This window comes from Pezoporus flaviventris, unplaced genomic scaffold, assembly GCF_033815535.1.
Source record: "Pezoporus flaviventris isolate CSIRO_AGI_PZ_B2104156 unplaced genomic scaffold, CSIRO_AGI_Pfla_v1 ptg000045l, whole genome shotgun sequence".
NCBI lineage: Eukaryota > Metazoa > Chordata > Aves > Psittaciformes > Psittacidae > Pezoporus > Pezoporus flaviventris.
Window position 1 is genome coordinate 21,955,056 of NW_026892593.1, and position 24,163 is coordinate 21,979,218.

Below are 24,163 nucleotides of genomic sequence, written 5' to 3' on the forward strand. Positions count from 1 at the left end.
CCTGCTGACTAAATCACTCTCCCCCAGCTCTCACCCATCTAATGCTGCAGCATTCCCAGTCCCCAAACATATCACCCAAGTAGTGCAGTCATCAGAGTGTCTGCAACTCCCGATCATTGACAGATCACACATTCAAGCAAAACTGCCTTTTTCCCCCCATCTTTCAGTGGCCTGAATTCAGCAGCGCTGAGTGCTCTGCTGCTGGCATCAAGGATGCACCCACAGTTGGGAGGTAGATGCTTCCCCTCTGGCATCTTTCATCCCCTGGTAAACAGGCGAGGATCGCAGTATTTAGCCAGTGACCTACAGCAAAGGGAATGCAAATACGGAGGGTACAGCAAGACTAAAACAAGCCCTATTCTCAACAGAAAAAGGATGTAAGTAGGATGCATTACTTACATGAAGATTCAGTGCCAAACATGGCTGGCCCCAGATGCTGCTATTTTAAAGAGGAAAGAAGAAAAAAGAGTGGAAGACAGAGGGAGTGTATGAGAGTAGGGATGAGACTGCTACACAGCAGGGGTCATGAAGCCAGACAATGCAGTCCAGGCTATCCAAGCTGCCAGATTCTCCGCTCTCCTCCTCTTCCCTCCTCTGCTCCACACCGCAGCAGCAGCAGCGGCTTTTCCTTGCAACCGCAGCAAAGGTCCTTCTTCAGGAAGCAAAAGGCAGAAGCTTCTGTTTTAAATCCAAGAGATACAGGCAGGCCAGCGTCCTTTCCGTGATACCGGCCGGCATAAATAGGTAGCAGCCACCAGATACTGCAATCCCCAGCCCCTGCTCTCGGTAAGACAATAGCAGAGCTTATGCATACACTGGATGACGTCAGGACACTGCAAAGACTGACTGCTGCTAACCCAGAGGCTTGGAGGGGGCTTGAACAGAGCACAGCAATTCAAATGGGAATTCCTTTGTCACAAAAAGCAGAAGACAAAGAGCCAGACATGTATTTCCCTGCGTGATGTTAAAGTCCCCACCCGGGGCTGTAACACTAGCAGGAAAATATCTGCCTTGGATTCACACTCCTTTCCTCAGCTGCATGAGATGCAAAGTGTTTCCATGCAAACAGAATAAATTTTGAGGACAAATGTCCCAGTAAATGCTACTTTTGCATCTTCAATAAAGAATAACCATGATTTCTATCACTAACTCTTTTCATGATTTTTTTCTTCAAAGAAAAAATAAAATCTGGCCCCTTCTATTCTTCAGACCTATTTTTCACATCAAAGTGCTAACCAACTGTCTCATTTACTTAAATCTATTATCAGAATACAATACACTGCAGCAATGCTCTAACCATAATAGATAAGCCATACATCTAAATAAAAATAAAAAAAACCAAACCACACTGATCTCAGTGATAAAAAGGAATCCTAGCAACCAAAGGAATAGTTTCCTTATTTCTTCTTTATTCTTCTAAACCATCCAGATCCAGTGTTTCTTAGCCTCTGTGAATGCATTTTTAAGTGCATTAAGCTTATTTTTTCTGACACTCAGTCATTTAAAAATGTTCAAACACAGAAACAAACCCCCAAGCTGGCTCCTTCCAGTTGTCGTGCAGACAAAAGGAATTTGCCTGTCTTGTGCTGGCAAGAGCAGCCAAGCAGTAAGTTAGCTGATGGTCAGAAGCTACCAGACACTGGGGGCCATCCATAGGAATAGCTGCCCAGAGGGGGAAAAACCAAGAGTGTTTTTGATAAGCATCACCGAACAAGTATATGCAGTTCTCGAGATGGCAAAGACTGAAATGTGCTGCTGGTGGAGGAGGAGAAACGATGCAAGTCCATTATGTGAAGCACTTAAAGAAAAACAACCACTTCTATTTCTGAGCTTTTGTGGGTTAACTGTTCCCAAATGCTCCTGCTGCTCTGTGTGCTAAGGACCTTTGTGCTGTTTGTGGAATATATAAAGCCACCACGAGCAGCAGGCTGGAAAAATGAGCAACCTGCCACCTGAGGATCTCACTGTGCTTAAATCATCAGGGAACTGAGCAGGCTGGCTAGGGCCACCACTGCCCTAATAGCAGACTGGGAAGCAATGTACAGGTCAGAGTCACAGTGGTCCATTGCCACACTAATCCCCCGATCCTGAGGATGGGAAACATAGTCCCAAGCTCCTACAATATGCCTGTCCAGAAATGGCATGTATGGACCCTCAACAACCCTGGCCCACAAGTGCTGGGAGGAAGGATAGCCATCAAGAAACTGTAGAAACTGATCTTGTCCTTCCTGTCCTGGTGGGGGGCACCTGCTAGGCACATCAAGCTGTTCTCCTGGTAACCTCTGTTCGTGCAAAATGCTCTTCAATTATTTCCCTGCTTTCCAACCACACACTGAACAGTCTCTTTGTGTTCTGCACACACCCTAAGAATACTTAGGACCAGCAGGCTTCTGGGAGCATTTACCTGTATTTCATCTCTGGAACAAAGCCACAGGAGAGGCCATACCCTGGGATGAAACACCTCACCTCACACCTCACGGTCTAATAGGCAACTTTTATTCTCTCCATCAGCAGACAGGACACCAGTGCATGGTGACTTAAATCAACCCTTAGGCAGTGACTAACCAGATGTCCTCAGATTTGTTTTTAAGAACCTGAATTAATGGCCTGGCTGTTCAATTGTATAGTGAATATTTGCAGTCATGTGCATGGATGCTCAGCACCAGGAAGGTACATCCAAATTACTTTTGGCCATAATGCTACAATAAGAGTGGCGCAAATCCTCTGACAAGGACCATAGTTTTGCTGTTCCCAGAACTAAACTAGTTATTTTGACTATCTGAAGCTGCTAAAATCTCCTTTAGTCAAAACAACTTGACAAGAAGCTGTACTGCATGGAGCAACACAAGTGTTCTGGCTTGGCTTCCCAGCAGCCAAGGCAAGTTCACAAAAGAAACGTGTCTATTATGTACTGGCAAGTCCCCCAGCATCTTTAAACACAAATCTCTGGAACAGAAGCCCGAGTGCACTTATGCAATGGCTGAAGAGTAAATTTTGCTCAGATGGGTAGATCTGGACTTCCCACAGCATTATTTCCGAGGAAGATGCGAAACCTCAGGGCTTTCCAATGACATGCTTGAAGGTGTCACAGAGCCCAGGCTCTCTGCCAAGTTCTCAGCACTCTGACGCACATAGGCAGCTGAAAAGCCAAAACAACCATGCAGTATCTGTGGAAAGATTTCATAATAATCTATTTCGTTAGCATTAGGCTTGCCAGGTCACTGCTTTGCCTTGCAGGGAAGGTGACTCTTGACAAGCCACTGAAAGACTTTTTCTGCAATTCTTTCAAGCCTATCGAAAGCACTCTGTGAAATGCCTTAGAGGAAGTGTTAAAATCTGTTTCTGATCCACTGCTCTTGTAAGACCATAACCTTTTAGGTTGCTAGCTGGTTAGCAGAATTCCAAATTTATGTAAATTAGTGCACAGAGAATGTCAAATGACATCTTCTGCAAGTGTTAGCATTGCTGTGATTTGCTTATGATGTGCATAAGACATAGTTCAAGTGTGAGATTAATTTACAATGTAACTTCCATACATTTCTCCGCAAGCCAGCATAAAATATTTAAAGTAGCAAATAATACATATTCATTCAAAGCTCTCTCCTATACATTCACATTTTCCAGAGAAAGGCATGTGCTCCTCAACGATCACCATTCTTAGAGCAGATACTCTTTATTCCTCAGTTTATCACTGCAGAAAAATAATATACATATCTTACATTGTTTTATAAGGATATATGTGTCTAAACCCTGAAGCATAGTTTGGGTTTTAATAAAAAAGTCGGATAATGGAATGTTACATTTTATACAGATGTAAATTTCTCCTTTAGAGTAATTTGTCTCAAGAAAAAGAGTGCAAGCATGAAATTTGAGCTACCAACACAGGTAGATTTGTAGGTATGCCTTATGCTGATTCACTAGACCAGAAGTCTTTATTCTCTCTTGTCACTAGAGAAACATTTCATTTTGAGCTTAACCTCCTTTTCCACAGGGGAAACTCTAGAAAGGGGAAATGAATCCATTCCTCCTGTGAGGTTCTCCTGGCCTGCTGCCCTGAGCAGCAAACCACAAAAGGGGACATCTCACCTGTCTCCTCCCAGGCAAGGGAACAGATCCCACACCTTCAAGTCTCTAGAGGGAAGGCAGGGGATAATCTCAATTATCCTCAAAGATGGGAAAGGATTTTTATTATGTTACTTAAACTTGACTTGACTTTCCGAGTTCCCTGTTCTGTAAGTTTTTAATGTCTGAAAATGGGAAGTTTTTTAAGTCATTGAAAAATGTAATGCATTTAAGGTGCTGCTGGAAATCTCTGACCAACTGTGCACTTAGTCCACACCGTTCAGCAACCCCCAGAAGGAATTTATTTTGCCTCTGGGAACGTTAGCTGTTTTCCAAAAACCCAGCGAGAGCCCCAGTCATGCTTCTATAGGTTTTGTCAGCTCTGGCAACACCAGTAATTGACCGACACCAACAAAACACTGCCCCTAGAGAAAAATGAAGCCAAACAGCAACACACATCACTGAGCTACAGCTCCTTGGCTTTACACTTTCCCTGGCCTTGTTTTGCTCAACTGTGCTGACTTTAACAAACATCTCTGGTGAAAAAGGTTGGCATCCTGATTACACCAGGGAGAACCTACAATGCTGGTACAACTTCAGCTTCAAATATGGGACCCTATACTTAAGGTATGGGCAAACCCCCCAAATGACCAAACTGAACAGCCTGTGCTGATGTTATGATGCTGAGTCCCCGACAAAGAATGATTACCCATCTGCAGGGTAATTTATTGATACCTCCCTCACCAAATGAAGCCAGTGTCTCAGAAACGGCACCTTTGGAGCCATGGCCATGGGAAGAGGGAATGTGGCTGGCCAGAAGAGAGGACAGTCCTGACGAGTGCTTCCTGGCAGAAAAGTGGGCAGTGGGGTAGGGGTCCTGTGGGGACCACTGGCTTGGATTACACAGCATTCAGAACCAAGCAGAGCCAATTAAGGCATGTCCCACTGGAAGGAAATGTCTGAAATGCTTAATTTGTGCAAACACCAGCATGTTCCCACCAGGATCCAGGCTGGGCAGCGAGGAGAAGAGCAGCCCAGGGAGGCAAGGGGACTGGCTAGCCAGACAGTGGGAAATATCCCTGCACATCTGAACTGTCTGGAAGTCCCCAGTGTTCTCCTCATAGCCTGCTCTTATCAGCTTTTGTTTAAGGTTTTCCACCCACATTCCCCCTCTGCAACTTTCTGTTCCCTTGTTGCATTGGCACAGAAAGGAAGGAGACTGCTGGTAGGAAAAAAGTCAAGGTCTTTGTCCTGTTCAACATAGAAAAAAAGATTTTATACCAGACTGAGCTATGTACTGCAGGAATGGTTTTTCCTTTTTATTATTAATTGCTTTTGTGCTGATTTTTAAAATATTTCTGTGCAATCCATATTGCATTTATGCAACCCTATTTCATGTAAAAATCCTTTTTCTACAGCATTTTTTGACAACTAATGCCCAGCAACTGATTTTTTTGATTAAACGTATGTATGCATACACACACACAAGTTACAAGACAGACTGAAGAATAAGTATTTAATTTTGCCACACAAAATATTTTTCTGTCTGTGTTGGTCCTTATCCCAGAGATAAAGTTGAAAAGACAGATTGCTTTTTAAAAAGACATACGATGAACCATAACAGCCAATTACTGTATTACTGCAATGCCTTTTGACTTCAATTTTAACAAAGATCTTAGCTTCAGCACTGTTCTGTAGATGATTACTGCAACCATTCACTAACGGCAGCGAGAGGCAGCTCTGAGGATATGCTCAGAAATTAATAGAGAAAGTTCTGTGTGTTCTGCCTCTCCCAGCCCACCCACCCATCTGGGCCACATCTAAAGGACATGAAGATCCAGCAGTTATGAAATGGTAGAGCATTACACACAGAAAGCTGTAGGAAAAGAATATTGTGCTCAAGAAAGAAAATAAGAAAGGATTAGCCCAGCTTAAGCGCTTAATTCTGGGACACGGCTGAGACTGTGGATTCTAGGAGGGAACCTGGCTCTTTTCAGAGGGCTGGGTACTTGCTCCCCTTTAGAATCATGATCTTCAAGAAACCCCAAATCTTGGGCTCCTGCCTTCTCACAGGAACCAGAAACTTCTGTAGGCGACATAACCTTGAGATATAAGCAATACAGTATCTGTTTCTTTCCTGGCAGTAGCCCCTGCACTCTATTTGAATATCCAGGGTCCAGAAACAGGGAACAACAGAACAGAAAGGTATTCCCATTCTGTACAACAGAGGATACAGAATAAATCTTCCATTTTCAACAATTACTTCCCTTCCAATATTCAGTGTGAGACTGGAAAATAAAGCAGCATTATTTTATAAGTGGCAGAGTATAGCTCCCTTTCTGTACAGGACTGTCAAAAGATTAGGATCATGATTCACCTCTGATTTATTTCCATTCTGTTGGTTTGGTTTTCAGTTTGGTTGGTTTTGTTTTTTACATGAAACCATTTATCCACAAATACATAAGGCAGTTACCAACATACTGAGGCAATCTACTCACTGTGTGCAAATAATGTATCAAATCCAAATCAAATGTGTTATTTTTTTAACATCAAGCTCCAGCGCTCAACAGAGCATGTGTAATGGCTTTGTGAAATTCTGAGGGCAGTTTTTGTCCCAAATGCCGGCTACTATGTGATGAAATGGTGCTTCTACTGTATCTGAAAAGTATCCCGGCAGAACACACAACCTTTCAGTATGATCCCAGGAGAACTGAAGTAACCAAATCAGCACTGTGGTTAAATTAAGTACACTAAAGTAACCAGCTATTTAAATACCTCTTTAAAATAATTAAATACAGAAGAAGGCAAAAAGTGGATTTTCTACATTAAGGGAAATACCTGAAATATTCTGGTTTGGGGTTTTTTTTTTGTATTCTGAGGGTCATTTCCAAGGATCTATGCCACAGGACTGCACACAACGTACACATGAAAGCCTCAAGTGTCAGAGTGAACAGAGGTGGAAAACAAATTAAAGAACAGATTACAAACAGAAATATCATCATTTCTTATGCAACTTTGAGGGACCACAAATTAGGATTAAGGCTGGCTCAGAATAAACCCCATGCAAACTGTAATCAGAGGGAACATGTGTGCCTCAGAAAAAACACAAATACCAACATGCATAAGTCAGAGAGACTTAGAATAGTAGTAAATATTGTCAACACTGCATTATGATCTGCATTAATAACATCTGATCTAATGCCAAGACTTCATGATTCAGAGCAAGTTTGATTGTTGAGAGAGGAAGATCAAATTTAAATTACTTCTCAATCCAAGTAAACACAATAAGAAAATTAAATTTGACATTATAAATAGCAATTATTTCATCTTACATATGGGAAAAATTAGGAAGGACTTCGGACCCTACGAGAGAATACCCACAAAATAAGGTACAAAGGTGTCCAAACTGTTCACAGGAGCATGCTCTCTCTGTCCCTGCTTAGAAACTCTGAAACCTGTCAGCCATTTCAATCCAACTTAGTGAAGGGACAGGAGAAACATATTTATCCCATGTTCTATGTTGACAGCAAGGAGTTAGGTAGGGAAGAGATAACTTATGAAGGTTGCTGCTGGATGAGTGAGTGCTGTGTTGAGCACACTCCCTAGAAGACATAAAATAATCCATAACATAACCATGGGAAATCAATCTGAGTTTTATTTTCCTATGTGGACACTCGTGGGCATAACAGTGGATGAGCTGACACTGCAGCCATAAATATACCACCACTGTGGAGTCAGTGGTGAAACCAAGCCTGCAGGAAACGGTTTCACTAGTTCCACTGGACAAACCTGTAGTCATTTAAGGATTTTGATTTGCCCAAGATGCAGCATGTTGGTGGTATCCCAACCCCTCTTTCCATGGCTACCCACTCAGCTTCCATGCGGTGCCAGCCTCACAGACTAGAGATGTAAAATTCCTCTCTTGGAATAAAAAAGATTAACCCCAAAATCAGTAACTGTTTGGATAACTTGATTATAATAGCTTTTCTTGAGAAAGAACAACTTCTAAGAGTCAATGAAACAATCCAAGCAAGATAGCCTCATGAACCTGCAGCTTGACTGGTGTTAGGCCGCTGCAGTCCATTGATGGGGCTCAGGGTGCAGGTTCCAGGCAGCAAGCCTGGGTACAGCAGTCTCATTTGTTGAACACCCAACACCAGAAAAGTAAAATCCATCCTGTAAATGCAACATTCTCCAAACTAAAAGGAAGACTTATGTGGATTAGGGCCTGGGGAACAAATGTACGGTGACGAGGAAGCCACCACTAAAGCACTTAAGTACCACTGGCTTTTAGGAGAAGTAGGCTCTTAAACTTGCAAATGCTCCCCTAAACAAAGCACTAGAGAAAATGTTTTACCATTTAGTCATGGTAATAGAAGGCTTATGCACACAGAGGAAAATAAGACTGGAAAAGGTGATGGCATCTGCCCTGCTCATTGCAGAGTCAACTGCCGCGATGTCCTTCTCACCAGGCACCAGTCACAAAGGAAAAATGCAGAATCCCAAGTTCCTGCGCCATGTGGGAACTCATCTAAGGATGCACAGCGACCTTTATTAGGAGCTCAAGGTACTTACTAGTTCACAGGGTCCCTCTCACAGGAAACCGCCATGCTGCCAAAACACAAAGAAGCCTCAGTAACTACAGCTTACGCCTTCTGCCCAGTAGTGGTCAATGTATGAACACCGTGATAGAACCGTGACTCCAGGTGGGCATGACAGTTAAGTGTCATTAGCCATTTAGTGGCAATCAAATAATCAGACATTAACACTATTAAAGTTTCTCAGAGCTTGATACCAGTTGTGGATCTCCATCTGAGCAGACCACACTGCCCTGGACCAGGGTGCTGCTATCCTGCTTTCTGGCCTCTTGCCTGGAGAGATGTTCAGTACCTGCAGAGCTGCTGCATTCTAGCAGCATGAGGAGAGGATGGAGACATGGAGGTTGCAGCTCCCAATCTCCACAATGCTCATCCCAGGAAAGTCTTGAGAGGCTCAGATGTAGACATCTATATATGTGTATAAGAAGTGACTCCTGTGTGTCTGGGAGTTTTAGGGGAAGCACAGGAAAATGGAAGGAGATGTTGAGATCAAGGGCCCCATACTTCAAGGGAGGAAAAGCACTCCAAACCTATCTTGAACTGTGACCTTTGTTATGGGTACAAGATGGCCCAGAACATGTCCCAGACTTCAGAATGATCAAGTCACCTGGATCAGCACGTGTTCAGCTGCGAGAGACACCCTTTCGCTCCCTGCAGCTGTGTAAAACTCCACCATAACAGTGTTTTCTCCATGTTTGGAAGCACTGCGCTACTTCTCTGCCTTCAATGTCATGAAGGATTCAAGGGCTTGTGCCCAGTACTAAATGGCACACAGATGGTTTACCATCAGCTTCATCAGCCCAGGCAGGAAGATCATGCTAAGCACAGTGTTTGCAGATACACTTCATCAAAGAGCAAATCTCCCCTGCCATCAGAGACATTCCTCCTCCTAACAAATTTAACACGGAAACACACTCTTTTCTCCAAATGGAAGGGTTTCTGGCCCTTTCAGTATAACTGATTTGTTTACTTAGTACCACCTAATCAGTTGTCAAACTAGACTGAAGAGCTTCAGCTAGCAGTAGAGCCCACGCATACAATTCTGCTCAGCCTTCATGGTATGGTAAGCAGATCACCTCCTGGCTTCATGAAACCCATCAGCCCTCAGATGGCTACAGGCTCTGCCTAGCACTGTTTGTTGTTAGTGTCATTTGCCCACTTCAGCCTCTGGCCCTGTTTACACTACAAGCAACTAGTGTTTGACACCACTTCTCCTTTGCAGAAGATGGTTTGGTGGTTGGTCAAAACAACTTCAAGCCCAAGCAGAGACTCGCCTCTTGAGTTTTGTTGATTAAGGCTCCGCATCACCACAGCTGTGCTGTGGGATCTCTGCAGGCATGCCAGAGCAGTAGCTCGTGGGCCCTTTAAATATCAATCAAACAGCATGAAGAATACATCATGTGCAAACAGTTTCATCTTTTTCAATGAAAGATCTCAAGAAACTGTATTCTGAAATAAATGACACAGACTGTTGTGTCTTTCTTCACAGCAAACATCACTGGAAACAATGCACTGGATGAACACAGTCCTTTATGGCACCTTCCCTGATCTTGACCCTTACACCTTTTTATATACTGGTAAAAACAGACTTTCAGGCTTCAGTACTTTTCTTCTTGATAATTGTGTGTTTGACTGAAATTGGTACAACACATTACGGGTAGGGTATACTTCTGCAGACGAAACAGTACAGAAGTAACTCTTTCAACTGCAGGGAAAAAAAACATGCTGTAACGACATGACTGAACATTTCCATGTCATCAAGCCCAACAAAACAGATTGTGTCAGGCAGTTCTGAAGCTTCTGCAGATAAAGTAAGAACACGAGAGCCTTTGATTTCCCAAATCAAGGACTTTTCCATGATACTTTCCATAATACTTCGGGGTATTGCACTATAAGTGGGCTAGAAGGTAGTTCAGAAACATATCATGGTTTGGATTTTCTTAAAAGTTACAATGCTTCTTACTGTTTCTTGAAAATAATCAGACAACCGATATACTTACTTGCACTTGTGAAAAAATTGAAAAACAGTTTATGAATGTCCTTGATTTGAAATATCACTGACCTCAAGAGAAAAACATGATCTTAATCAGGTCTTCGGGTTTTTTCTTTCAGTTGACAGATGACTTACTATACTGTTGGCAGTGATCAGAACTTTTCATCCTCTTAAAATGCATCACTTTAGCTCAGGCTGAATATTGAAAACCCAGCTGTTTGCTTTTCTTTCACTATCAGGTAAATGTACACTTCTAGCAATACTGTGGCATGATTAAACCCACCTTTGGTACTTGCTTTCCTGAGCGGCATGTGGAGAAGCACGTGAGGAAGCAGGGAATGGACCTGGCTGAGCATAACATAGGGAAGAGCACACAGTGAAACCAACTGCCCTCCAAAAAGCTGTTCAGCGGAGCACAGTCACCACTGACTCACAGCCATCTCTGCCTTCTTTACTGCTCCGTGGGATCAGAAAGTTCCTGTTACCTGGGATGCTATTACTGCAGCAAATGCTGTGGTCACGGCCAAGCTCACAAAAAATACAGCCTTTGGTCACCTTTGTACCCCTAGATACCACACCAGCAGATCTAACACACTGCTCTCCAAACAGACAGAACTCTGCCTTTGGGTAAAATAGACTTCAGACATCAACAGACTGCACATACAAGCTATTCTTTTCAAAACAGTACAGTTCTTTTGGGAAATACAAAACATCCTTTCTCATTTCAGTGACGGTTGAAGTCATTTCTGAATAGCGTTTGAAAAGAAATGTAAGTTTCTCTAGATTTAAAGGTGCTGCTTAAATGCGAAAAGAGTATACTGCACCCCAAATGACAAGAGTTGGTCCCAAGGCACAAGGTAGTTCAGGGAAATGAAGCACATTCCCACAAATGTGGATCTAGTGCAGACTCCAAATTCCCACTGAAGTAGGAGAGATCACCAGGCATCTTTCACCCATTCTAACTCCTTTTGGCCTTTATCTATCTATCTATTTATTTACTTACTGCCTACAGTTGCAATAAATAGTCCAAGCTGTCACCAGGACCTTAGGAAGGCTTTGGCCCTTTCAAAGTCTCACCTAATTGCCCCTACACTCGAAAGAGAAACCATTTCTGTCTACTTCCCTCTCAGAACTCTGAAACCCTCTTTCTACAACCTGCACAACTGATTAGAAAATGTTTTCAGCAGAGTGCAGTGAGCATTCCAGTGCCTCCCCTACTCTCAGACCCCAACCCTCAGTAATAGATTCCTAACAGCTCCAGTTACATTCATATTATATATTTTTTATGTAATATATATTTTTATATAATATAAAATACAATTTCTACTAAAATGCTTTCAGACCCTGCCAGAAGGAGCTGGGTTGTCAGATTTTGTATCTGTGCTCTCTACACAGCACTCAGATGTGTTTCTGCAGTGTATTAGCTCTCAGTGTGCCACGCACTTTTCCCTTTACACAGACATGGCTTACAGAAGTCTCCCCTCTTGTGCTACTGTTCCTCACTCATTTCTAGTCCAGACACAGCCACCTTCTGACACGAGGAGCTAGCAGACAAGCGCCCATCCTGCCGTGGTCCAGAGATTCCCATTAACCATCATCATTCACTTTACCCCCTTAAAAACACTATTCCCATCATGAGCCTCTTCGCATGTCTCAGAGCCCACTGCCACTGCTCTGGGATTTGCATACCCCAGATTTTCCAAATCCCTGATTTTGCTTTAGCAGGGAGCTAAAAAAACCAACCCTGAGTTGTTCTTATCAAAACCCACCTCCACAGGACTCAAGAGACAGCAAAAGCCTTGTCTGAGAAATATGGGCTAATGATAGCACTACGAAGAGACTGTCTGGTGTCATCACAGCAGTGCAACACAGAGCACTTTCCAGCAACCGGTGAGGAACCCCAGCTAAATACCTCTGGATCGCTGTGTGGCAGCAATCCATGCGACAGACTGGCGCCATTTCCCAGGTCAGCCAAGGCTTTCATTGCTACAGGAACCTACTTGCATTTGCATCACCATTTTATCTAAAATCTTTATAAGGCTGCAATAGAAAGCTGTGCTTCAAGGACCAGGCTTCAGTGAAAAGCCAGAGACCTGGCAATCAAAACACACTGCAGAGGAGACAGAGCCAGGACAGACTCAGGTGCGAGCACAGCATGGGAATGGCAGGAGGTGGGAGACGGTTAACGGACTAATATGGCAAGGAACGTAGTCCATCCCTCTCCGTGTGGTCACAGCTGCCTGAGCCACATCCTGTGACCAAAGAGAGCACCAATAACAAACCTCCTCCAACCCAGCCCGGCTGTCAGAGGAATTTTCCCACAGTAAGTATCACATTCATCGCTCTGTGCCAGGAACAATATTGCATTGTAACATCCCCGGGATTCCAGCAGACAGAAGAAAAAACATCCAACCTCAGCCATGAGCAGACTCTGAGAAGTGGCTGACGTGATGAGGGGCAATGCTCTTCTGGCTGCGCTGCAGCGTGGAAGGTTTTATACATGTTGACCACATGGCCAAGCACAGTGACATGAACTCAAGTGAAGAAGGCAGACTAGTTCTTAATAAACCTTAAAAGCCTTATGATTAAGCAGCCAAGCTTGACCTTACCTTTTAAATTCAAGGGAAAGCTGAAAAAGGTCAGAAACCCCCAAGCTTAGAGACAAAAACAAGTGTCTGAACCCTATGTATATGGCCAAAAGGAAAAAAAAAAAAAAGAAAGAAATGAAGAGAAACAGAAAGAATGAAGAAGAATTTGAAGTGCTTTTTCACCTTTGAAATCTCACAGGTCTGTCAGTGGGAAGAGCACATGAAGATGGCCATGCAGACATCCCTGAAAGCTTCACTGTTTTAATAAAAAGAACAAACTAATAATTGCAAATATTGTTTTCAGGGTTCTTTTTTTTCAGTTTCCCTAACATGTGGCAGACCTTATGTCTTCCTAAATATTAGGCTTTTCTTCTTATCTGTAATGGTCACTGTTATTTTTATTCCTACACATTTTTCAAGTAATCTTTCCCAGTATTTGTATGAGAACAGGATTTCACAGCCACCCTGTTATTCTTTCGGTCCGGGACCACTGGATGCTTTCTCACAATCCTTACAGCAGGAAAGCTGCAGCCTGCACAGAGAGGAAAGCATAAATTACGCTATGACAGGTTTATAAGACTAATCCGAATAAATATCTCTCAGTAGTCTCCTATTCACTGTTTCCTTAGAAGAGCAAGGAGGAAATTTTCTGCTGGTAGCCTTTCCAGCTGTATGACTGTATTTCATGGGAGCACATTAATTTCAACACCCCTTTGCCAGGGAAGCCCAGACAGGCCTGCAGGCCAGGAGGAACAGGGAGGACCCCTCAGAGCCCCTTGGTCAGAGCACTGGCTTGGGGTAAGACTGACCGGAGACTCGACCCTATTTGATCACCAGATGCGTTCAACCTACTTTTTTCACCTTGGATTACTGCAAGTCAGGCTTCTGATCCAAGCTTCTTCCCCCACAAAACCCTGCTCTGGCCAACTCAGCTGACCTGGAGCCCGGCAGGGCAGAGATGTGAATTTAAATATTGGTTCAGCTGCACCACTGAAGCTCTTAGAAACTTAGAAAACGTGCCTTTTTCAACGTTTAATTAGGCACTTCCTTATTCAAGTACCATTTTATTTCTTAGAAAGTCACGTCACTTTTGAAAGTAGGATTTAGATGCATGATGATGTGGAAAGAATTCAGAACAACTTCGTTTTGGAGACATTAACCAGTCCAGTAGCTCACCTGTACCACTGACCCATAACAGTTTCATTTGTTAGCCAAGTCTCTTATCACTGATAATCAAGTGAATGCTGCAGAGGCCAGAGAGATCTGTGCATTCACACCTATTTAAATCATACAAACTATGAAGGTCTAGGATTAAAATCAGAGGCTGAAGGATGGTGTTCAAAAGCTAGAAGCTGTACTTCTAGCAACACTCAGAGAGTTGTCTTCCTATGTTACACTTGACATGGAACATATCAAACTCATAGAAACACAGACTCATAAAATGGCTTGGGCTGGAAGAGACCTTAAAGATCCTCTGGTTCTAACTCCCCTGCCACAGGCAGGGACACTTTTCACTAAACCAGGTTTCTCAAAGCTCCGTCCAGCCTGGCCTTGAGCACTGCCAGGGATGGGGCATCCACGATTACGGCCTTCCACCCTCAGACTAACTCCATTCTCTGTATCATGCCCTCAGTACACAAAATAAGACTCAAAAGAGCAACATTAAAAAAAGAGGTTGAAATAAAAGTAGAATTAATCTGGTGATACAGTTCTCGCCACCTTTATCTACCGACTCCTTTTCTGATTATATAGGGACAGTTGCACCATCTCCAGAAATATGGAGAAAGTTCCCTTATGCATCTGGACTTCTTTGCTCTCCATGAAATGCCTTTTACGCAACCTCTCTGCACTTTTCATCCCAAGCAGAGTATCTGACCCCACCTCTGCTTTTTGTTGTGAAACTGGAACATGCCCAATATTTCTTCCTCTGTAGACAATTTATTTTTAAGTCCATGGCTAAGAATGCAGCCTAATATATTTTAAAACAAATGTTCTTGGTCATCATTTCCATAGTATTTCAATCCATTCACAGGAAATATCATTCAGAACAGTAACAGAATAAAACCCAACGGTTTTCTATTAGCAAGTGCCCACAGCTCTTCATTTTGCATCTCAGCAATAATAAAGAAATGCAGTACCAAGAACTTGGACAAAGACTGACTCTTTGCAATAGCACTAATCAGAAACTGGAGATCTCTCTGAAAGGTACACCGTATTCCAGTGGCACGTGGTTGCTCAGCTACTGAAACGAATGCTTAGATTACGTTATCTTTATTACAAGCATGACAGACCTTAGAGGTCTTCAAATAAGTTTAATACTTACCAGGAGATAATACAGGTCTAAAACTCAATCGCCTTCCTCAAGCAAATTCTCATTAATCCCAACTGGCCTGTTCTCCTAAGGAAAGTTCTCTTCCTGGATGAGGAGAGAAAAGGTCTCCTATACTGTAATTCCCGGTTGCTTCTTAAAAGTACATCATACATTCACAGAAAATGAAGCTAAATGCCTTCTAACAAACTAGTTCATTCCTCCTACTTTTTCCCCTTAGCACTGATAAATAAAGGTAAGTGTATTGTCAGTGATGCAGCAGGGTAGATGTCAGGTCTGAAGTGACAGGTTAAAATGTTAAGGTTTTGTAAATTAAACTTTCATAAATGCCAGGCCACAGAGCTACTCCACAAGTCTAGGTAGGCAACTTCAGTCCCAACTAGGAATTATTCCTTGCTTCTATGCTTCCTGCATTACACTTTGGTACAAAAGTGCTACTGCCATATAATGTAAAAGCAGATCAATCTCTCTACTGTACTTAGGGATCTTGTAGGTAATAAAATACTTTATTGAGTAAATGTATCTTACTGTGTGCAGCTACTGGAAAAAATAGGAAATGCTACTGCAAATAGATTTCCACTAAATTGCTACATTTCTTCTTTCCTTTAGTTGAATTATTACTTCTGCTTTGCTCACTGACATGTTTTTTTTAAGTTCTTTCTACTAAAACAAGTCGGAATAAGATGTATGCGAAATAGTAAAAGTTACGCTGCTATTTTTCATATGGAATTATTCAAAGCCACACACAGCATAGGTTCAAACCACAAATTCATGACCGAACAGACTTTCAGTCATGTTGCCATGAACTTTTACCTACAGAAAGCCGTCAGGAATCGGCTGCTAAACACCACTGTGAGCAGGTCAGAATAAAATGTAACAGGATAATGTCAACCTGGGATTGAAGAATTTTGTAAAAAAACAAGTGGTAATCAAAACATACAATTGTCTGACCTGTATTAAATGTTTTCTCTCAACTCTATTAAAAGGTTAAAGACAGTTACAAATGCATTGTTTTCTAAAACTGGCTTAACAGAGGCAACATGGGCAGAATCATGGACCATGTCTGATACTCGAAAGCTATAGCATTTGCTGCCCTGCTGAGACCATGGTTTGCTGGCTGCAAAGAACAGGATTTCTCTTAGAGAATACACTGCACATGACAGAAAGTATTTGCAGAAAACAGTATCTCTGCCTCTGTCTAAATCTTTCACATCCACACACTGGACTCTGTCTGAGTACCCGCTGAACTCTGAAGAGGAAAGGACATTCATCACCATGGCCATGGAGCTCTGAAGGACACCTACCTTCTACAGCAGTATTAACAGGACATTAAGTAAGAAAAGCAATTGCACCTACACAGTTACTTTTGCAATTAGATTCCCTCAGAAAACCTACCTGTCATCACTAATGAACAAGCTCTTACCTCATATTCCTGGCAGAGTCCAGTGGTCTCAGTCCCAGGGCTTAAGACACAGCCTTCTGGAGCCCCTGGGTGCTCCAGGTGACTGAAGCAGGTGACTCCCAGAGAAGGGGTATGGACATGCCACTGGGCTACTAGTACTTACGTGGGACAATCTATCCAAAGAAAATGGCTAAAACTCCCAAGGTTTCCAGGCACAAACGTCCTATCTCGAAAAACAACATAAATCCAGCACGCTGTTGGTAATACCTTACCCCATCCCAAAAGCCCAAACCCCAACAGTCCTTGCCTTTTCTAATTCTTGTCCATCAGGGTAAAAGGCTTCTATTCCTATGGAAGCTCATTTTTTCAAAGCCATTTCTCTTGCTATCCATGCAGTTCACAGAGCAGAAATCTATCTTGGCTCATGAGTGCGGTTGGTTTCTGTCTAATTGCACAGGGGTATAAAGTCTGGAGTCTCACTGGCAGAAAACAACTGCTGCAGTTATACAGAAAAGCTGTTGCACTGAGACCATACCTTCCTGTGCCAGAAAATCTCCTCTAGCCCTGACTGTCCATGAATCATCACATCTGTGCTGAGATACAAATGCTATGAACCAGAGCGCAAGTTACAACTATCAATGGCTTTCATGCACAGGGTGGAATTCATAAAGTTATATGGGGATATTTCACACATGGTTACGAGCATGCCTAAAAGCTCCTAAACTTCTCACTTACTAGTAAATAAAGAAAAAAGTAACGGTGATTCCTTAACTTCTGTTTCTGGTTAACATTGACGATGAAGAACTGTTAATAAACCAACAGCAAAAAGAAGACAAATACCTGGTAAAAATCTGTTACCCTAAAGCAGAGTCCTGCGTACTGATTTGAGACAAAAAAGCAGGATTTTCCAAATACACCTACTGTTTGGATATGTCTTCCATGATTATGGGCTATTTGAAGTCCATAAAAGAAGTAGCAAGGAGTGCATAAAATGCCTTTACTCTTGGCTTTAGAGAAAATTAGTAATGGAAAAATTCATCAAATGTCTACGTCATACAAATTAAACAGTCAAAACCACAACACACAGTCAAGATCTTGTTATGGGTAAAACATTCCTGTGTATGACTTTACAAGGTCAAATTTTTAACATCCACAATTATCTATAATTCCTCAACACGGTAAAACACTTCAGCACCTTGTTGTAAAGATTTTCCAAAGGAGCCGATTTCAGGATCACAGAACTATGGAATGGTTTGGGTTGGAAAGGACTTCTAAAGATCATCTAGTCCAATCTCCCTGACATGGGCAGGGACACCTTCCACTAGACCAGGTTGCTCAACCTATCCAACCTGACCTTGAACACTTCCAGTGACGGGACATCCACAACTTCTTGGCAAGCTGTTCCAGAGTCTCACCACTGTCATTGTAAAAAAATGTCTTCCTTATGTCCAATCTAAACCTCCCTTCTTCAGTTTAAAACCACTGCTCTTTGTCCTGTCACTGAAGGCCTTGGTAAAAAGTCTGCCTCTGTCTTTCTTAAAAGCCCCCTTTATATGCTAGAAAGCAAGGTTTCACAGAGCCTTTTCTTCTTTAGACTGGACAAGCCCAACCCTCTCAGCCTGTCTTCATAAGAGAGGGGTTCTGGCCCCAGGAAGAGAGATCAGAAGTGACACCCCAACACACACATCATGTTTAATGGTCAGACACGGGACAGAGATATACTTCCATCTCCCAGGCAGAAGACTCATGTAACGTGCAGAGAGAAATGCCATATGGCACACAGAGGAGAGCCGTGATCCCTTGGAGGGCAAAGATGGTCTAGAGCATCAAATCACTAGTTTGAGTGAAACCTCTGGGGTGAGTGAACACCTATGCTTTCAGCGTTCCCCAAGTTGCCCAAGGAGCATCAGATGGAAGGGCTTGCCACCATCTTCAACCACCTACACAGCTCCAGAGGAACCTCCGAAGCACGTCAAACTAAATCTGGCAGCATTTTTAGTAAATAATGTTTTCCATTAGCTACAAAAGCTATAAAATTAAAACTTCTGGTCAGTCAATGCCCTTCTGTTTCCATTTACGGTTAAGAATGCAAAAACTTGACCATAATTTCTTTCCCAAACTCTCCTCATCCGGTTCCAATTTTGGGACAGAATTTAGCCTAGTCAAAAATATTTTTAAACAATATGTGGTTTATTTATAATCAGAAAAGTGATCTTAGTAATCATCAGAATTACTAGAAGTTACTAAATTTAAAACACAAGGACTGCATTTTCTTCTGTCCCCACACAGAACAGCAGATTGAGCAGAAAGTCTGAGTGCTGCTGCACACAGCTCAACAGAATCCCTTTCCTCTATGAACAGCTGCAGCCAGAGACAGAAAAAAAAAACAAAAAGCAAAAAAATCCCAAAGCAGACAAACAAATGCAGTGTTAGGAATGGCAAAAAAGCATGAAATAAATAATCTCCTTTATATATTCTTAGCTCACCTTATACTTAAAAGTGCTACTACCCTGCCCTAAATGATGACTGCAGAGGGAAATGTAGCAGTGGCAATAAAAAAGGTAAGATTAATAAAATCAGTATCATCTAGGTCACATAAGAGCCAAAGGAGAAGGGATACTGTAACTCTATGTAGAATAAAGGAGCAGAATTGCAAAAAAACAGCCATTCAATAAAATAAAGGACAAATTGAGAAATGTACAAGAAAACAAGCTTTCACTAGACACATAATATACTTGCAGCAGTCATTATGAAAAGAAGATGCTGACATCAAGAACTAGCAAACCTCAAAGTTGGAATTATAATAAAATCATCCAGCGGAGTAACAAAAGGAAAGCCAAGTGGCAAACTTACATGTGAGAGTAAATGAGAGATGAAGGAGCGGCAGATTACGACTGGCATCTGCTCAGTAGGAGTTATTTTACATTGTCTGCTGAATCTGCATCTGGTGTTAGCAATCCTCAAGAAAAAAATACAACACCCACAAAAAAACACATCAGTCCCCACCTCCCTGAAAACAACAGTAGAAATGTGCTGAGTGACTCCACCACAGAGTGGTTTCTGTGTTCTATGCAGTTTCTGGAGCAGAGCCTGCCTGCACACACAAAATTCCCCTGTGCTGCTCAAATATACCAAGAACACGTTATAAACCCTGCTTTACAGACAACAGGAACCTGTTGGATGATTTCCAGACTAACCTGAAGAAGCTTTCAACATACACTGTATTATGTTTGAACAGGAGACTGTCTTGTCTTCCCAAGTTAGCACTGCAATCTGTCATGCTTACTCCAGCTATGTGACAGTCTGCAAAAGCAAAACCAAGACTAAGGCTGTGGTCTGACAGGTATTTCTGGCTGCAGGTCAGGCGTTGTGATTTTTCAATGCCAGCGGCTGTCGTCACTGCTATCCCTACCTGGGGTAACCCCCAAAGGCCTGCTGGTGTTAACAGCACAGCAGCCGATCTATGTGTCAGCTCTGCCTGAGGGATGGAGGTCCCAACCAGAACCAAGCTCAAACACTGTGTGGAAAAAGTTGCTTGAGCTGAGATCACTTCTTCTTGCCACATCTGTCCAGATGTGTACCTCCTTTTGCAGCCCAAGTCAGATGCAGAACAGAAATGAGGCATTTCCCATAGGAGGCTTCAAGTGCGCTGGTTTTCATGCTGAATGAAGTCTAACCATGATTCAGTTAGTTTTGACTCTCAGTAATCCCAGATTAGGACTATAAAACAGCCAGGGGATTCATTTGCCTTTGGAGTATAAATGTTGAGATTTTGCCTCCGCTAAGACTTTACAGCAGTACTGCAAATGCCTGCTAATTATATCATGTGAGAGACAGAGAGAGAAAAATCATTTTGGTAATGAAGACACTGCTTCTTGGTAATCTCTGGATGCTAATCTCCATTTTATTAAGCATCATTTCCCGTTCCCCCATAAACACACTGAACTCATGTGTCTGACCAATAGAAATGAACTTTCATGGCAACTAAACCCCATCCCTCCTGCTTATTTATTTCAATCAAAAGACCCTTCCCAGGAAGGCAAACAGCCTAGTTCCAAGCACAGGTAGAGGAAATTAAAATAAATGCTAGCAAAGATGCAATAAATTTGATGTTGATGGCTCCTAAACAGTTTCACAGAGGATGCAAGAATGGAGGGGAAAGCTGTTATGTTCTCTCTCTGCTCAGAGAGCTGGATGGTAAAAACTTTTCATCTAAATTCAATTCTAAAATTGTAGTAAAAAAAAAAATCCAAAACAAACCAGTGGCACATAGATTTTAGATTCTTTCCATATCAGTGTCCTTCTAATTTACAGTGGGGCTGTGATGACATGAGTGAAGCAAGAAACAAACTCAAATACAACTGGAGGAAGACTATAAGAAAGCTATCACTTATTTAAGATCTGGAGAGCAAATGAGAACTTGACACTCAAATGATCATAGAATCATAGGACAGTTAGGGTTGGAAAGGACCTTAAGATCATCCAGTTCCACCTCCCCCCCCCCCCCCCCCCCGCCATGGGCATTGGATAACACTTCAGAAATAAATCAATAAATCAGGCATTAATTGTTTTTTCCTTCATATATGAAGAATTGTTTCTAATGAAACATACACAGTAAGCCCCACTCACATTTCACATTCAATTCTATGTTTTCAGCTTCACATGGAACAATGCAATTGGACAAATTTAGCCGTTAAGTTATTTCCATGGGAAACTACTTAACATGTAAACTTCTTTTAATTCTTCTGACCTTGCCATTGTTGTTTGGCACTAGAAAACATGGTAAGCTTAGGAAAGGATGAGGGCTTGTCTACAAAGGCAGCTATTCTTTAAAAGTCACTTCCCTTCCAATTATTTTATACCATGTTAAGCTTTAGAGAAGACAAGGCTGAAATATGCATTACGCAAGGAGATGCTTCAATGGAACAGAACACCTATCCTATGCCCTCAACATTCAACATGTTGCTGGTAGCCACACAAATCTGTTTTCTGATATTCTCTCTTTGAGAATAGCTTAGTTAAGCTACTGCCTTGGTAAGACACTAGCAAATATTTTTGCTTCATTTATGAATACATAAAAACACATCACAGCTGAGACTGCTCTTACTGAAATACTTTTCAAACAAAATATTTAAGTATTTAATTTGCTTCTACCTAGTATGCCGCACTGTAAGTCTCCTTAGCTGAAGCTGTGGCTCACTTACAATAAGCCACGTATGCAAAGATCAATTTAATAACCACGAAGCAGGTGGGGACATGGAATACAAAGCCCTGAGACCTGCTCAGCACTTGGCAACCTACTCTAAATCATACCTGAAAGGCTATTTTTCATCTTTTATCACTTATTTATTTTTGGTTTCTCTGGATAGATCACAAGCTCTCCCTGTCCTTGGGTACCTCCTGTGTCTTTAACAGGATGCCCTCTAGTGCATGGACTTTCCCACGTCTGCCTACATAATTGCCTATTGAACGCAAAATCTGTTAAGGCAGCCTGGGCAGGGCACAGTGCAGGGCCAGCTCAAGCAATAAGGAAATGACTAGAAGAGAACTAGCAGAGACAAGAGGAAAAAACTACCTACAAACCAACAGCATAGAGCAAAAGTCTCATCTCACTGTTCCCACCTGAGCAGCAACCACTAGGAAATGGAAGTGACTCAAATGCAAGTGCATTGGCTTCTACTTCTGCATGAAAAACATCTGCTGAATTGCAACTGTAATTTTATCCCCTTCATAAACAAATTCAGTGAATCCTTTCTACTAAACTGCAAGATGCCACACAGTGATGTTAATGGTCTCTGTAAACAAATATGTGGTTTATTTTGTTCACTATAAATTAAGAACAGAATTCAAACATTGGACCATTCCCACCTACTGCCATGCAGTGCTGGTAATCCCTCATTATTTTAATATGAGGTCTTGAGTCAGCCAGCTCATCTTGCTGAACTACAGCATCCACAGAAAGCATATTTGTTTGAACTAGCACAGATTTATTATTACTACTATTATTATGTTCTCACATCTCTCATTAACTTTCATTTCAAACTGATAGTATCACTTCCTGCAAAAGCATCAGCTACGATGCACAGTACAGAATTACACTAGCGTATGCATAAAAGGATACTGTGCCATTACAGACACACATTATGCATTGCATATCAGATATTTAATGCTTTTCTTCCAGTTAGCAAAGCACTCTCTGGTTTATTACTATGATTATTATAAAGAGTACATAAATAAGTACACTTTAGTAAGTAAACAAATGGCTGACTAAAGCACCTAAGTGATGAAATACCATGGACACTTCTAAAAACGTTATCCTGCAGATATAATTCCCAAATAAACTAATGCTATAAACAGAGAAGATAGTTTTAAAACCCATTTGTTTCTACCTCTAAGACCAAAGGTGGATAAAAATCTAAGGAGGGGGAAAGGAAGAAGACAAAGCCCTTAGTTAAAAGGCAGACTCAGGTACAGCTGGTGAGGGTGCATGTGTATGGTACTGATTCTGTAAAGAAATAAAAGTACATGTAGAGAACTGCAGAGCTCACCCCAAACAAGATATATCGGCACCTACTCCATCAGTGCAATAGGAGAAAGCTCTGAAAGGCTAAGCCCAAGCCCTGCAGTGCCTGTGGTTTTGAGGCCCTGCAAGGAGATGTAAGCCCCCTGAGCACCACCAGCCCCTTTGCTCCAGAAACAAAGGTGTTTGTGAGAAAAAGCTCCATAAAATCTCATTGCTTCCAGCATCCTTCTCCCTTAAATGCTGCTCTGCCACCTCAGATTAGAAAAGGAAAAGAAATGTGAAATTAAACAAGAGAGGTTTTGGTTGGCAGGCCTTTCGTCATTCATTTACTGTTTATAATTGATTTTTGTGCCTGTGCAGAAGGATCACGTGTGTGTGTTGGAAAGAGGATGAGTGCATCTACTGAGGGCTGAGTACCCAAGGGAGCTCAACAGCCAGAGCTCTCTGTGGATTCTCTCTGAGCCTGGGGTTTGGATTGTTTGGGTGGGTTTTTTAAACTAAGAAAGTCTCCAGTGTTCATCCTGGGATGAACCACAAACTCCTCTGTCACTCCAAGGGTCCACTGCAAAGATACAAAGGGGTAAGGATCTGGAGTGGAAGATCTGAGACCCTGGGTGACCCCCAGGGCAGCTGCTGACCTGCCAGTGAGCCAAGCTGGGTCACCATTT

General features: G+C 42.2%; 1 protein-coding gene across 3 annotated transcripts in view; it reads right to left on the bottom strand.

Moving 5' to 3' along the window:
• Positions 1 to 24,163, bottom strand: part of ST7 (suppression of tumorigenicity 7) — a 149,638-nt gene that overhangs the window by 111,586 nt on the left and 13,889 nt on the right. Inside the window, exon 1 of one of the 3 annotated variants that reach the window (XM_061467660.1) lies at positions 20,554 to 20,590. The exons of 1 other annotated variant lie outside the window; for it this stretch is intronic. Coding sequence is in view for 1 of the 2 variants with exons in the window: in XM_061467659.1 (XP_061323643.1) it covers positions 400 to 421 (22 nt within the window). In the remaining variant the exon portion in view is untranslated. Of the gene's footprint in view, positions 1 to 399; positions 1,034 to 20,553; positions 20,591 to 24,163 lie in introns of those variants that run through there. One more of the 3 variants, XM_061467659.1, reaches the window with a different exon arrangement.